Here is a 16,019-nt window from a genome sequence, read left to right on the forward strand (position 1 = left end):
TTGGCTCATTAACTATTTTATGAATATTACCAGAGGCCCGATGGATGAAACTTGTGCAAGAGTAGGCCTTCCTTCTCCCGGCTGCCGGCACCGGCTTCCCTCCGGCACCCGAGACCCAGGTTTCCCTTGCAGCCCCAGCTTTGTCCGGAAGGACGTCCGGTCTAATTAGCATACTGCACTTTTATTATTATAGATGTGTCTCCCAGGTTGGGCTGCATATTCCTTCGGGGCAGGAATTACTTCTTCTATGTGACCGTACACCCCACACGAGTGCACACAGAGCCCACCGGTATTGCTCCATAAGTGTTTGTAGAAAACTGTGCTGTAGGCAGCACACTGAACAGGTGCCGAGGGATTAATACGTTAACAGTGACCATCAAGGCACTGCTGTATGCGAGTAAAACATCATAGTTTAAAGAGTGCACTGCACTAATTTAACCTCACAAATTTTTTTTTATATATATTTTATTGATTTTTTACAGAGAGGAAGGGAGAGGAATAGAGCGCTAGAAACATCGATGAGAGAGAAACATCGACCAGCTGCCTCCTGCACATCTCCCACTGGGGATGTGCCCGCAACGCAGGTACATGCCCTTGACTGGAATCGAACCCGGGACCTATCAGTCCGCAGGCTGATGCTCTATCCACTGAGCCAAACCGGTTTCGGCTAACCTCACAAATTATAACCCTTCACAGATATACAACTTTTGTATTTTTAAAGTGCTTTAAAAGATATTTATTTTTTTAAGGAGTGGAAAATAATGGTCTTTAAAAGACATTACGTTTTTTGTGGGAAATGGTATTACCAAAAGCATATAACAATTTATCATCTCCAAGAAATGGGGCTTTTATATAAAATACATAGGTAGCTTGAAGGCCAAAACGGTGGTTACGTGTGGTCCGAGTTCAACACTGGATTTGCTGTGGGGCCCATTCGCCAGGCGTCTTACGTCAGGAATGACCCTGAGCAGGGAGCGGGCGGGTAGCTGGTCAGTGCTTTTCAGGGGGCAGTGCCTCTCTGTGTAATGGTTTGAGTTAGTGGTCGGGACAGCCATTCAGACTGACCATGCCCTGGACTTGCACGGCGTCGGCAACAGGCACGGGCACGTGGTTGACCTGGATGTTCTTCATGCAGCCGGAAAAGGGCTTCCGGACGGGGGGCTCCAGGGCCTTCCAATCGGCTGCAACAGGAAAAGCAGACAGTCACGGGCAGGTCACACGGGCAAATGAAAAGTATTCGAATTAGAGCTGATGGGACCAGGTCCCAGCAACCCAGTCACTTCCTCCCTGTCAGGGGGCCCCCACCCCCCCACCTGCTGACAAATCAGCCCAAGGCTGCTCTTCAAATTCTCCCAAGAGAGAGATTCCTCAGCCCAAATCCACAGACAGTAACTCTAGACTGAGTGCTTTCGATGGGTCATGGACGGCCTGGTGAACCACGTGGAGGAACATAAAACCATGAAGAAGATCGAGACTTTTCCAGGCGACATTCCAGTCGAACTTGCCTCCATCTCAGCCTGCCTGGCGCCCGTCCTGGCCCCACAAGGCTAACTCGCCAGGAAGCGTAGTGCCCGAGAGGAGACCCTGCCCCAGGCTTCCTGGTTCCCCGTTGCCCTCAGGCTCCGAGGCTGACGCGGCCTCTGAAGACGGGCTTGTAAAGGATTGGCTCGGGACGCGCGGGGCAGCAGGCATGGCCGGGGCTGCCCTTCAAGGTGCCCACTGCTGGCAACTGGGTTTCCCCGGCCCCACTGCCACCGGACAGTCAACGGCCGCTCTGCTGGTAACCGGGGGCTGGGGCATCTCGCTGGTTGGGTTGAAATGGAAACGTGAGAGCTGACAGGGGCGACACGGGGTCGATGCTGAGCCGGGGGTTACCTGGGACGCCTCCGAGGTGCAGTGGCTCCTGGGTGCGGGCGGGCGGGAAGGGGTGCCGCCCGGCTGTGTAGCTGCTGACCGTGTCCAGTTCCAGGTGCAGGACGTGTTGCTTTATGGTCACTGGAGGGAGAGCAGGCTGGTCAGGTAGGACCTGGGGAGCCCTGCCCGCTGTCTACACTGAGCAACCACTGGTTCTTCCGACTCCCTCCTGTGTGGCCCGGGGGCACTGCGCTCGGTTCAGCAACCTCAACATAAAGCAGCTGCTTCCTCCACACCGTGGTGCTTGGTGGTCCCACGTGTGTTACAGGTTTTAACCCTTAAACGTGTGAGAACGATATGATCCCTCCATCTCCCATGTAGGAGACCGGCTCTCCGGCCCTGAGGAGCCGACAAGACAGCGAGGCTGTAAGCTGAATGGGAGTCGGGCCCTGTCTCCCGTCTCAGGCCACGCTTCTGCCACCTGACCTCAGCTTCTCTCCCGGAAGATTCAACTTCTGAAAACTGACTCCAAAGACAGGCACTTAAAAATATATTCTTTTACTGATTCTTAGAGAGAGAGGAAGGGAGAAGGATAGAGAGATAGAAACATCGTTGAGAGAGAAACATCATCGATCGGCTGCCTCCTGCACGCCCCACACTGGGGATGGAGCCCGAAACCTGAGCATGTGCCCTGACCGGGAATCAAACTGACCTCCTGGTTCATGGGTCAACACTCAACCTCTGAGCCACACCAACCAGGCTAGACAATCACTTTTGACGCTCCAAATAAAACTCCTCCCATATTAATAATCCTAACTAATTGCAGTGTAGTTAGCTTTCAAATTAGCCGAGAAAAGATTCATTTTTACAAAGATATTTTAGTTAAAACGAACTAATATCCACAACTTATTCATAGAATAGCAGGTTCGATGTGAAAGGCTATGCCTGCTCTCTGCCCCGTGGTTCGTCTAAAGCGTTTGCTTTCGTGTTAAAGAATCCAGGGCCCGAGCTGACAGGGGCCCCTCACGCAATCAGTCGCTGAGAGGAACAGAGGCCTGAACTCTCGGCTTCCACACCTGCTTGCTTACCGTCTGAGTCAACCTCTGCAGGGAAGCCCTGGTTTCACCTTTTGACCAATGAATGGATTGAGATCTGCCCTGTCCAATCAGAACTATACACATTGTATCCTCATTTGCATCTATATTGACCAATCAGAACTGCATGATTTAGAAACCTCATTTGCATAAAATTGGGACCCAGGGCAGGAACTTTCTCTATGAAAGGTGGCCTTCCCTTTGCCTCCGTGGAACACAATTCAGGCTGCCGCCTGCATCGGTGTCTCCCTGGCTGCAGCTCCTTTTGCTCAAGCGAATGCTTTTTTATGCTTTATCACAGTCCAATTAATGCCGGTTTACCATTCTAACCTGCTGCGCTGACCCTGCCAGCCACGAATGGGGCTTTAACTCGGGCTGCATCTGGGACATTCAGGATGAAAAGGGAGGCTGGACGTCATACCTGCCACCGAGTGCCACTGTCCGTCACACAGAGACTGCCTGGGTGTGACCGAAGTCACCATCCCACCCGCCTCGCTGGCCACAGAGGCCACGACCTGGAACACATGTGAATTCATTGATTTAGTTAGTTAGTTCTCACCGGGATATTTCTCCATTGATTTAAGAGGGAGGGAAGGGAGGGGAGAGGCACACAGAGAGAAACATCGATTGGTTGCTTCCTGCATGCTGACCAGGGCCAGGATCGGGCCTGCAACCGAGGTTTGTGCCCTTGACCGTAATCGAACCCAGGACCCTTCAGTCCGAGGGCTGATGCTCTAACACCGGCCAGGGCCACACGTGCATTGTCTGTTTCCTTAAGAAAGGCAGGTGGAGCCCACTTCCCTGCATCTCCCTCCCAACCCTTCACCCCGACAGCCTGAGAGCATAGATACCGGTCCCCTCCCCCACCAGCCACCACGCGGGTCCAAGGCTCTGCAGGACCCTCTGCTGGTTCCCTCAAAGCAGCTGCCAACCAGAGTCCTGCCTGTGCTTCTGCCTAAGGCACTGAGCTCGTCCCTGCGCATTGAGTGCTGCCCCCTGCAGGCCCCACTTGGTGGTGACTCGTTGACAGCGAAGATCCCCCTCAGCTGTGAACATGTGACCGTGGCTTGTTTAGGACATTACGATGTGGAAGGCAGACATGCGGCGGAGCCTGCACGCCCTGCTCGGCTGCCAACTGAAACAGTGCCATGAATGCCCGGCTGACAGAAGGTTCACACCAGGCGTCCAGCAACTACGACTGCATCTGCGCTGGGCAGGTGTCAGGGTCAGGCCCTCGGCGGGTTACTGTGCGGATCCCGCATCCCCATTCCCTGGGCTGGGACTCTCTGAATCAGGTGAGTGAAATGGGAGAACCAGACTAAGTGTTGATAACTAATTTGCATTTAATTTGCATGCTGCTAGACAGGGCAGCCTATTCTCAGGGAATTTCCAGCTGAACCTGTGACTGCGATTTCAATTATTTCCCGTCAGGAAGCTCTCACTGGAGACGCTCCCTAACCCTCCCCTGAGGAGGCACCGCCCCCGCCGCCCCCCCCGCGCCCCCCCCCCCCCCCCCCGCACCTTGCCGGCCTCCAGGTAGACGCGCAGGTGCCTCCCGGGCTGGTGGCCCACGTGCAGCAGGACCCCCGTGAGGCTCCGAGGGCGGATGCTGAAAAGGAGCTTGAATTCCGGCCCCAACAACACAGAGTTCGCTTTCAAGGGGGGAAAGAAAAGAGATAAACAGTTAAAATCTCATCATTCGAGAGAAAGGATGGAGCTCTTCAGGCTCAAAGACACCCCCTCTTCCCCACGGCTCCTCACCTAGTGTGACATGACCACCTTCCTGGGAGAAATAAACGCCTTTCTCCAAAGAGCCCGCCAAGCAGGGAGACACCCCGACGCGGGCAGAAGGCGAGTCCAGTGGTTTCGAATCCACCTGGAAGTTCCTCAGGCACCCCACGAAGCTGCTCTGGGGGAGGCTCTGCGACCGAGCAGAAGAGAGAGCGAAGGCCATTACCCACAATTCCCGGAAACACGGGGGCAGCCCGGCGGGGGGCAGCGGCAGCCGGTGAGGGGCGGGGCAGGGCAGGGCAGGGGCAGGTGTCTGCTAAAGGCAGAGGTTGGTCCATCCTTCCTGTTTCTGAGTCAGGCGGCCCCACTGCTCCCCCTGGCTCCCTGCCACAGAACCAAGAAAACTGGGTACCAGGCGTCCGGTGGGCAGTCAGATCTGAAGGTGCCCCCAACCCAAGTGGCGTGTGTGCAAAGGCAGGGGTGTGGGGGGTGTGGGACAAGAGCAGGAGGTGAGCGGCCCCGGTCCAGGGGGCAGAGCTGCAATGGGGGCGGGAATTTCCGCCTCACACTCCAGACCTCCTCGTCCCCGCAGTTACAAACCCCCGAGGATTTCATGAGCTCACATGACTGCTTAACGCAGGGCGGCTGCGGGAAAAGAGGCCCAAACATTCCACAAATAATAAAGTGTAGAGCCGGAACTGGTTTGGCTCAGTGGATAGAGCGTCGGCCTGTGGACTGAAAGGTCCCAGGTTCGATTCCGGTCAAGGGCATGTGCCTGGGTTGCGGGCACATCCCCAGTAGGAGATGTGCAGGAGGCAGCTGATCGATGTTTCTCTCTCATTGACGTTTCTAACTCTCTCTCTCTCTCTCCCTTCCTCTCTGTAAAAAATCAATAAAAATATATTTAAAAAAATAAATAAATAAATAAAGTGTAGAAAGGTCCCCTGCACTGTTGGGCTCATCGAATGCCTGAGACTTAAAATAAGACATGGGGGCGGCCCCAGTGGGTCCGCGTGGAGCCCTGTGTCTGCCCCACAGGGGCCCGGGGCCCAGGCAGGCGCCTCTGGGTTCTGTGACCCCTTAAACCAGGGAGGGGGTGGCCGGGGAGGGGGAACATCTGGCCCGTGGCCCCTGTAAGGCCTGAGAAATCATGGGGCCTGGCCCTGCCACGGCGTCAGGGGGAGCTAATTAAATGTGGGGCCGCACCGAGCAGGCTCATGTCCAAGCCGAGTGGCAGCCGAGTCAGCCCTGCAGGGCCCGCCCGTGTCTGCAGCTTTCGAGCAAGAGGCTGGGTGGGGACGGGGAACAGTGCCTCTGGGGCTCACGGCGTCAGTGGATTATTCGAAAGCCCGTCTGGGGCTTGCGGGCACCCTCAGGGTCCTGTGTGAGGACACGCGGACGTGACAGAGGGCGTGTGTTTCATCTGCGGCTCTGAGCACAGCCACTCACCTTCGGCCTCCCCGACGGGGAGGATCCCAGGTAAACGGACGCCCTCGGGCTGAGGGTGACATTTCCCGGCGAACTCCCCTCCCAGGCCCTCAGACCGTCCACGACCAGGCGCCCCTTCTCCCCGTCTTGTCCGAACGCCACCTTACAAGGGAAGAAACAAGGTGATTATAGTTTTGCCTCTGACAACGGCTGCAGTACTTCACTTTGTGGTCACAGGAAACGCTTAAAAAATACTCTTCTGACCCTGGCCAGTGTTGCTCAGTGGATAGAGCCTCGGCCTGAGGAATCAAGGATCCTGAGTTCAATCCCGGTCAGGGGCACATGCCCGGGTTGCCGGCTCGGTCCCCAGTGGGGGGCATGCGGGAGGCAGCCAATCAATGATTCCCTCTCATAATAGATGTTTCTATCTCTCTCTCCCTCTCCCTTCCTCTCTGAAATCAATAAAAATATTAAAAAATATATTTTTCTGTCCCTCAAATAGCTTTAAAAACTCAGATATTTCTCCCTAGTGTTTTCATCATTATCACCATTATCATTTGTGATGTAACGTTAGATATTGAATAAAGTGAGCTAAAGAAGTGAGCAAAAAAAAGGTTGCTCAACAGTGAAGTAAAGATATAATTAATCTGGAAGCACAGAAAATATAAACAACTGAAGAGGCAAAGGAACGTGAGCAGACACCCATGCAGCACGGGGACGGACAGCTGTGCGGGGCTGAGGGGGCGTCACACGCCCCTGAGCAGGGCTCCTGGGGGAGGGGCCAGGGCTGCTTCTCTTCCACCAACAGGAGCAACGTCTTAAACTCTTGGCTACAAGTCAGGGTCCCGGGCTCCAGTGAGGACTGAGCCCCTCGTGGCTGTGAGCGGTTCACTGAGGCTCCCAGCGTGTGCTCCCGCCGGCGGCGACCTCTGGCCTCTGCTGCCTACGGACCCCGGGCTCCCATGTCTGACGAGCAGCCCAAATCGAGGATGTTCCCATAGAACCCCTCCCCCTCCCAGCTCAGACCTGCTCCCTCCTGGTCACAACCTCCTCCACCCCGTCCTTTCCCTCTCAGCAGAAGTTCCACCGTGGGCCTGATTACTGGTCCAAACGCATAGGACTCGAGCCCGGTCGGCGTGGCTCAGTGGTTGAGCGTCCACCTATGAACCAGGAGGTCAGGGTTCGATTCCTAGTCAGGGCACAGGCCCTGGCTGTGGGCTCGATCCCCAGTGTGGAGCATGCAGGAGGCAGCCGATCCATGAGTCTCTCTCCTTATTGATGTTTCTATCTCTCTCTCCCTCTTCCTTCCTCTCTGAAATCAATAAAAATATATTAAAAACAAACAAACCAAAAAAACCCAAATCATAGGACTCAGTATTGACACCTCTCTCTCCCTCTCTCTCTCTCTTGCCTCAAACTGTGTTTCTTTCCATCTGGGACGCCTGAGGGCCAGGCCAGGATGCTAGGATGGAGACGGCTCTCGGAGGGGCCTGGGCCTGGGAAGGGCCTGAAGGAGGGAGATGCCCAGGGGCTGGGGGGCTACTCGGGAGGCAGAGGGACTGAGGCAGAGAGCAAAGCCCACCTGGCGTTTAGGAGGACACCCGGGCGCAGTGTGCAGCCTCTCGCCGAGGTCCCTGCCCACCCCGGCCTCACCATGTGCCATGCCCGGCCCGGCCTCACCGTGTGCCATGCCCGGCCCGGCCCCACCGGGTGCCATGCCCGGCCCGGCCTCACCGGGTGCCATGCCCGGCCCGGCCTCACCGTGTGCCATGCCCGGCCCGGCCCCACTGGGTGCCATGCCCGGCCCGGCCTCACTGGGTGCCATGCCCGGCCCGGCCTCACCGTGTGCCATGCCCGGCCTGGCCCCACTGGGTGCCATGCCCGGCCTGGCCTCACTGGGTGCCATGCCCGGCCTGGCCTCACTGGGTGCCATGCCCGGCCCGGCCCCACTGGGTGCCATGCCCGGCCTGGCCTCACTGGGTGCCATGCCCGGCCCGGCCTCACCGTGTGCCACTGCCCGTCGTCGTACTTCTCTTTGCTCCTGAGCCTCAGTCTCTTCCCTCCTGCGCCCAAAGCGAAGACGAGCCGCCCCTTGGCGAGGTAAAGGGCCACGAAGGAGGCCTGGGAGCCCGTGTGGAACACCAGCCCGCCGGGGGCGGCTGTCTGCACGTCCACGGAGAACTGTGACCTGGGGGAGGAAGCAGGCAAGGAGGGAAGCAGAGGTTCCAAGTGCTTCTCCAGATCTTCGAAGCTGGGGAGGGGAGGAGCTGGCCCCACCCCCATTGTTTCAATGAGTAAACTGAGGCACGCCGATGAAATGGCCGCCTCTCTGTGCTGTGCAATCCCTCACTGAGGGGGGACGCGTGTGGGAGCCCCACCTTAGCGTAGCTGGTGGCGTGCGTCCCGCACGCGCGAGGAGGAAGTGGAAGAAAACCCACACTGCTCACTCCTCTTCGCTTTCCAATTCTGTGAGGCGGAGCCCACACCTAAATGCACTTTAATTCCTCAAATTAGCAAGTTCCTTAAGGGGAATGCTCTTCAAAAAGAACGAGAAATCTCTATATTCGCTCAATGAAACCAGCCAGCTGGCACACCGCTCGGCATTCCCCGGTGTCTGCGTTCGGTGGAGGTTTGGAAAGTGGGGGGAGCCAATCTCAGGCGGGAGGCAGACCGAGCTGTGTGGGCTGGTGAGAGCCGTGGCCTGAGCACAGGGGACTGCTTCCTACTGCAGCTCTCCCTCAGGAAGCCTGCCTGCACCCCAAAAGGCCTGCCTCTCGGCCTGAGGCGCTCCCTGCCCCTCCCCGTCCCTCTCCTTCCTCCCCTTTCAGGGGGCAGCGGGCCCAGCCCAGCTAAGGCCCCCCTGGCTGCTTCTGCCCCCCATTTCCCTACAGGAACAGTCTGTCTCCTGCCCATCTGATCCACGGGGACACCCCCAGCCTGCAGGGTCTGAGTGGCGGGCCCTGGGCTCACAGCGGATAGGGGCCAAGCCGGGCGGACAGCAGGTCTTTGGACCCCGGACACTGCTCCTACAGGTGAGTCACAAAGGAACTGTGGCGCCTTTTCTTCAGGCTCCTTCCCATCCCATGAAATGACAACCCTGGCTCTCCCACATTTGTTCCCGACGTAATTAACGTCTCTCTCAACCCTTCTTCCCCAAAAGATGCAACTTGTGAACACAGCACGTCCAAATGTGTCTGTGAAAATGACGCTTCGGGCACGGAGTCTCCCGACAAGAACGGCTGCCCTCTGGCTACAGGGCGGGGAGAACGGCGATTGATCACAGACTGGACAGCAGCCTGGGGAGCATGATCAGCCCACCGTTAGGGCCCTGTCGATTCTAACCCAGAGCCCAGTTGACCGGCTCAGCCTCCAAGCAGCGCACATGCACACACACACACAAATGCACACACATGTGCACATATACACCTACACACATGTGCACACATGCTCTCTGGCTGTGGGTGGGAGCTGCTTGGCAGCCCCACTTGTGCAGCCTGCACCGCCCTCACAGGAGGGGTGGTGCCACCGTCCTGGGGGACAGGCACCTAGGGCCATGCCTGCGAGCTGCCCCAGGTAAAGTCACAGGGCCGGGTTCTGAGCTGGCGTGGGGGCAGGAAAGTGAAATCATACCTGGGTTTCAGCAACTCCGGGGGCAGCGTGAATCGCAAGTGGCTGGTGGGACTGTCCCCAAACCTGAGGGCTCCGGGCCGGGCCTGGGTGCCAGGCAGTGGGGGGCAGGCCTGAGCGCTCTGCCCCACGGGCATGCTCCCTGGAGAGGCCCCAGGCGAGTCCTGCAGGGGCTGCGGGAAGAAGCACGGAAAGAGGGCACTAACTATCTGGGGAGAAGGGAGCACCCCTCTGCTAAGTGCCCTGCCAGCTCTCACTCTGGGTCCTGAGAGGAACTCAGCAGATGGGCTGGCCCCTGGGGAGGAGGGTGATTCCGGGTCCACAGGAGCCGCTCGCTCTCCTGCTGCTGCCCCTGAGCCGGTGCCACCCAGAGCCCCTCCCCCAGGGCCAGCGTTTGGCCGGCAGCAGCCAGGGCTGCCACCTGCCGCCTCCCCTGGGCAGAGGGAGGGAGGAGGGCAGGAGACGGGTGGGGCCACAGCCGGTCCCCACGCTCCTCAGAGCTGGACACGCACAGCAGTCTGAGCCGGACGGTGCTGTGAACTTCTGAATGGGACTGAGCTGTTTGTTGTTGTTGTTGTTTTTTTGGTATGTATGTTTTTTTTTTTATATATTTTATTGATTTTTTACAGAGAGGAAGGGAGAGAGATAGAGAGTTGGAAACATCGATGAGAGAGAAACATCGACCAGCTGCCTCCTGCACATCTCCCACTGGGGATGTGCCCGCAACCCAGGTGCATGCCCTTGACCGGAATCGAACCCGGGACCCTTCAGTCCGCAGGCCGACGCTCCATCCACTGAGCCAAACCGGTTTCGGCTGTTGTTTTTTAATGTAAATTCTTTGTTGTTTAAAGTCATACATATGCCCCCTCTTTCCTCCACTGACCTCTCCCCGCCGCTCCCACCCCAGCATATGCCCTCGTGGGACTGAGATTTAGTGCAGAAAACTACCATAATTAGTATCAAATGTCGCTAAAAAACTGTTGGAGGGAACCAAGACTCCCAGCCCCCAACCCCTTTCTCTGCTGCAAAGTCCGGATCGCAAGGCCCTGTCCATGCCTTTCCCAAGGGCTGGAGTTCAGCGGGGACCCCATTCTTCACAGCGAACGGGGGGTTCATCTTGCTAGGGGTTGTCCAGGAATGAACACGTGACCCCTCCTGGCCCTCCACCGAGCAGGAGAGTCAGGGTCACGGGGGATCTCACCCTCACTGAGCAGGAGAGAGTCACAGCTTCCCTCACTCTCCTTCCCTCCTAATATTCATCCTGTCCTCTCTCCAGACGCCACCCCCATTCATCCCGCAACCAGAGGGGATGCCTCAGGATGACAGGAACGCCTGCCTCTCCCTTGCCACCCACATTCAATCGTCATGTCTTGTGTTGTCTGTCCCTTAAATAGCTCTGGATCCATTTCCTCTGTGTCTCCACCACCGCTGTGCTAATTTAGTTTCAGGTCATGTTCAGCCTCGCAGAACAAAAATCAGTACACGGCCCTGGCTGGTTTGCTCAGTGGATAGAGTGTCCGCCTGCGGACTGAAGGGTCCCAGGTTTGATTTTGATCAAGGGCACATGCCTGGGTTGTGGGCTTGATATCCAGTAGGGGGCGTGCAGGAGGCAGCCGATCAATGATTCTCTCTCATCATTGATGTTTCCATCTCTCTCTCCCTCGCCCTTCGTCTCTGAAATCAATAAAAACATATTTAAAAAAATAAAAAATTAAAAAGAAAACCTCTTTTACCTTTTGGCATAATCCAGCTGTTGATGACTCATCAAATCCACTTCCAGAGGCACCGACCGCCGTGAGGTCATGTGACCCCCCTCCCAAGTCTCCCACCTCTCCTGCCCCTCCCCCAACACCTCCCAGGATGAGGTCTGACACTCACCTGGTTGATGTCGAAAGACTGGGCTCTGCTCAGCCTGGTAGAACCTTTCAGCAACATGAGGAACGGTGGTTTGTTCAGGCTGCAGCCTCCCAGGGACACGTCTCTCTTGGAAGACTTAGCGGTCAAGTCCAGGACTTGGGGGCTCTGTGATGGCCTGGGATGAGGGCAGGAAAGAGCTGCTGCCAAACTCGGACGCGTGGAGGGAGGGAGGCACCTGGCAGGGGGCGGGGCTCCAAGCCACACACTCTCACTGTCCCGGCTCTGAGCAGCCTGTCACCCCCCTGTACCTCCTACCTTCATTAACTTATTTATATTGACTTCAGAGAGGGAGGGAGAGGGAGGGAGAGGGAGAGACAGAAACGTCAATGCTGAGAGAGAATCATGGATCGCCTGCCTCCTGCACGCCCCACACTGGGGATCGAGTCTGCAACCTGGGCATGTGCCCTGACCGGGAATCGAACCCGGGACCTTTCAGTCCACGGCCCAATGCTCTATCAATGGAGCGAAACCGGTTAGGGCAAGGAAGTCATTTTTTTAAAGTTTGTGGGAATCTGACTCCCTAACCCACCAGGGGCAGGTCCTCTGCGGTGCGGGCCGCTGGATCATCCAGAGAAAAGGGCACGCACCTCTGGATGAACACGTTGCTGATACAGCCCTCAAAGTCACTCCCGCCCAGACGCAGGGGCCTCTGGGAACTAGGGGAGCCTGGCAGCCTCTGGTCACTTTTCAGCAGCTGGTCGTCGACGAGCAGCCGGAGCCTAAAGGGGAGGAAAGCAGAACAAGGTGAGACGTGCTGGGAGAGAAGGCCGTCGCCCGCGGCAGCTTCCTGTCTTCAGTTCAGACTCAGTGTCTGCGTAAAATAACGCGTTAAACTAGACTTGTTTTTAAAGAGCATTTACATCTGTTTCTTGTATTTCTTCTGCACCTATTTTTTTAAAAATATATTTTATTGATTTTTTACAGAGAGGAAGGGAGTGGGATAGAGAGTTAGAAATATCGATGAGAGAGAAACATCGATCAGCTGCCTCCTGCACGCCCCCCACTGGGGATGTGCCCGCAATCAAGGTACATGCCCTTGACTGGAATCGAACCTGGGACCCTTCAGTCCGCAGGCCGACGCTCTATCCATTGAGCCAAACCAGTTAGGGCTGCACCTATTTTTATTAAAGCTTCTACACATACAGGAAGTGCATGCATCATAAGCGGACAGCTCAATGGGTTTTTGCAATGTGAATACACCAATGTCCCTGGCATCCCAATAAAGAGCTGACCAGCACCCCAATTGGAGCTGACCAACACCCCAATCAGAGCTGACCAGCACCCCAATAAAGAACTGACCAGCACCCCAGGAACTGTGCTGTCACAGAAAGCTACAGAACTTCCTTTCTCGTGACTCCCATTTTATCCTTCCATTTTGAATGTACCACAATTTATTTATCCATCCAATGCTGATTAATTTTTAATGAGGAAATTGACATAGAACCAGGAAGAAGGCCAGCACTTACTAGTAAAATAGCCTCAGCCTTAAGGACAAATAGTTCACAAGAAAGGGTGCGGGAAGGTCCCAGGAGACTAAGGAAAGTCCGATTCTCGGAGCTCTGGCAGGCGGGCCACCCACTCACCCAGCGCTGTCGCTCATCACAGACACGTGGTGCAGGGAGCCATCAGAGTACTTCCCCAGAGACTTAAAAATCGGGCGGCTGCTGTCCCTGGTGCTGACTTCAATGTGCCCATCTTCCAGGGAGACCTGCAGGCTGCTTGTCTGAAATCATCGTAGAATATACCCATCAAGGCAATGAATTTACTTAAGGATTATACATGTATCAATACTGAATTTATTATGAAAACTATGTACAGCCCGGCATGGCTCAGTGGTTGAGCATCGACCTATGAACCAGGAGGTCACAGTTCCATGCCCGTCAGGGCACATGCCCAGTTTCAGGCTCCATCCCCAGTGTGGGGCGTGCAGGAGGCAGCCAGTTGATGCTGATGTTTCTCTCTCATTGATGTTTCTATCTCTCCATCCCTCTCCCTTCCTCTCTCCCTAAAATCAATAAAAACCTATTTTTAAAAACTATGTATAAAAACAGGGTGTTTTGACCCAAATGTTTTGATTTTGTTATTTTGATCTAAAGACTATTTTAAAATATTTTAACTCCAGGTTTATGAATATAAGCATCTTATGCAAATTATTTCAACACTGATGAATTTATCAAAAGCATTTTATGGGTCTACACTCATAAACCAATTTAATTTCTCCAACAATTACACAAAACAGTTAAATCATTTCTAAATTTTTCTATTTTTACTTTCATTCTGCTAAAGTTATTTTCATCAGATCCATTCTCTTCTAAATAAACTCTAGAATAAAGGGTGAATTAATCTTTTTCTTCATGTGATTAGAACAATGATCTTTTCAGTCATTATACATTTTTTATTTTCTGGTCACAATTTCTAGGAATTTCAATTTTCCAATGTCAAACTGCAGATCTAAATTCCGGCAAGATGATTTAATTTTTTGTCAATTCTTTTTTTTTTTAATATATTTTATTGATTTTTTACAGAGAGGAAGGGAGAGAGAGATAGAGAGTTAGAAACATCGATGAGAGAGGAACATCGACCAGCTGCCTCCTGCACACTCCCTACTGGGGATGTGCCCGCAACCCAGGTACATGCCCTTGACCGGAATCGAACCTGGGACCCTTCAGTCCGCAGGCCGACGCTCTATCTACCGAGCCAAACCGGTTTCGGCAATTTTTTGTCAATTCTTAATAAAAAAATATGTGTAGTTTTAGCAGCTGTCACTTTAATTTTGTTGACCTTTTCTCAGCCAAGTACAATTTTGTAGTTTCCAGCAAGATGTAATTCTTCAGTGACTTTTCATCTAAGCTGAGTGTGTGCTGTAGCCACGCCAGTTCCATTTCATGCTGGTTTTTCTTCAGTTGGAAATATTCATTGTGACCAGATGAAAGAATGCTAATGGGTAGGCGTTTCTTAGGTAACCACGTAGGAGGCTGAGGGCCACATTCCCCGGCTATTCCTCGGGTTCCTGCGCTGCCCAGGACTGATCTCATCGCTACTGAGCCAGTTCCTCTCCCATCTGCTCTGAGCGTCTTGTACATTGTGTTCTCAGTGTCCCTAGCTCAGCAGAAGAAACAAGTGTTGGTGTCAAAAGAGTGGATCAAAGCATCCTGTTTTGATGGAAGAGCCATTCTCACAATCTAAATGTTAGCATGTGCTTCTTTGGTGCCGGTTTAAAAAAAAATTGATATCAGAGAGAGGAAGGGAGAGGGAGATAGAAACATCAATGATGAGAGAGACTCATTGATCAGCTGCCTCTTGCACGCCCCCTACTGGGGATTGAGCCTGCAACCCCGGCATGTGCCCTGACTGGGAATTGAACCGTGACCTCCTGGTTCATAGGTCGATGCTCAACCACTGGGCCACGCCGGCAGAGCTTTAGCACTAGTTTTTGCAAAAAGGATCTCTAAAGGCCGATGGGCAAAGAGGTGAAGAGAGGAAAGGCTTTCTACTAGGACAGGCACAGAGGCAGCCGCCACCCTTCCCGTCAGCAGGTCCCAGGGGTCCGCTGTGTGTGCTGGAGTCCCGAGGAGCAGTCCCAGAACGGCAGCGGCTACTGCTACTTCGGTTTAGACCCCAAGGGTCCCACAGGGAGGTTTCTGCGTGGCATTGGTTGACTTCTGCGCCTACGGAACTGCACCAGCTGAGTCCCCTCAAGGCACAGAGGGCACCTCCTTGTGGAAGACAGTGGCCGTGGCTCTGTTGTACACGAACAAAGAGCCAAGACCGGCTTTTCTCCCACTTCCCAGGTGCCAAAGTGTCCAACTAGCTGCTGCAAAAACGAAGAGCCACCTTTCATGAATTCAAAAGGAATAGTGGGGGGACACTCTGATTTTCCCCCTTAGACTGAAAACATTAAGCTACATTATCACTTATAACAGTGATAATCCACCTCAATCCAAAGAAAAAATAAAAAAAGAATGAAAACCAAGCCCACGGATACACACAAATCCAATTCGGTGAACTATAATGTACTTTCTAAACCTGATTTCCTCTCGGACCTACCCCTTTGGAGGTTGGGCTACACAGTGGCATTTGCCATGGGACGATAGATGAAACGCCCAACTAATTTACATTCAAAATCTCTCTGTTGTTTCTGACGTCAAACCTCAAGTCAAGTTCAAATCGTGTGCAGTATTCACACAATGTTCCGTACCCCTGCCGGATGCTGCAGCAGGACGCCACTGGGCTGGAAGGTCTGAAACCCAAAGGAGGCCTGGAACTGGCTGGGCAGCGGGAGGTCCAAGTGGGTGAAGCTCATCTGTCCTCCCCTGGAGAATGAGGCGGTGCGCACGAGCTGGAATGCAAACACGGGGTGGGTTATGG

The 16,019-nt window shown here is 54.4% G+C and overlaps 1 protein-coding gene across 1 annotated transcript in view; it reads right to left on the bottom strand.

The window, feature by feature from the left end:
* Nucleotides 1–794: 794 nt before the first annotated feature.
* The window catches only part of LAMA3 (laminin subunit alpha 3), a 49,973-nt gene continuing 34,748 nt past the window's right edge, over nt 795–16,019 (bottom strand). Inside the window, exons 27-38 of the mRNA XM_070421273.1 lie at nt 15,850–15,990; nt 13,235–13,374; nt 12,239–12,370; nt 11,613–11,766; nt 9,738–9,907; nt 8,112–8,295; nt 6,129–6,269; nt 4,710–4,869; nt 4,470–4,600; nt 3,370–3,463; nt 1,876–1,995; nt 795–1,181 (exon numbers count right to left, since the gene is read on the bottom strand). Of these exons, the coding sequence (XP_070277374.1) occupies nt 1,036–1,181; nt 1,876–1,995; nt 3,370–3,463; nt 4,470–4,600; nt 4,710–4,869; nt 6,129–6,269; nt 8,112–8,295; nt 9,738–9,907; nt 11,613–11,766; nt 12,239–12,370; nt 13,235–13,374; nt 15,850–15,990 (1,713 nt within the window). The 3' untranslated portion in view covers nt 795–1,035. The remainder of the gene's footprint in view (nt 1,182–1,875; nt 1,996–3,369; nt 3,464–4,469; nt 4,601–4,709; nt 4,870–6,128; nt 6,270–8,111; nt 8,296–9,737; nt 9,908–11,612; nt 11,767–12,238; nt 12,371–13,234; nt 13,375–15,849; nt 15,991–16,019) is intronic.

This window comes from Myotis yumanensis, unplaced genomic scaffold (genome assembly GCF_028538775.1).
Source record: "Myotis yumanensis isolate MYYU_CA2020_CCGP unplaced genomic scaffold, mMyoYum1.0.hap1 SCAF_7, whole genome shotgun sequence".
NCBI classification, from domain to species: Eukaryota; Metazoa; Chordata; class Mammalia; order Chiroptera; family Vespertilionidae; genus Myotis; species Myotis yumanensis.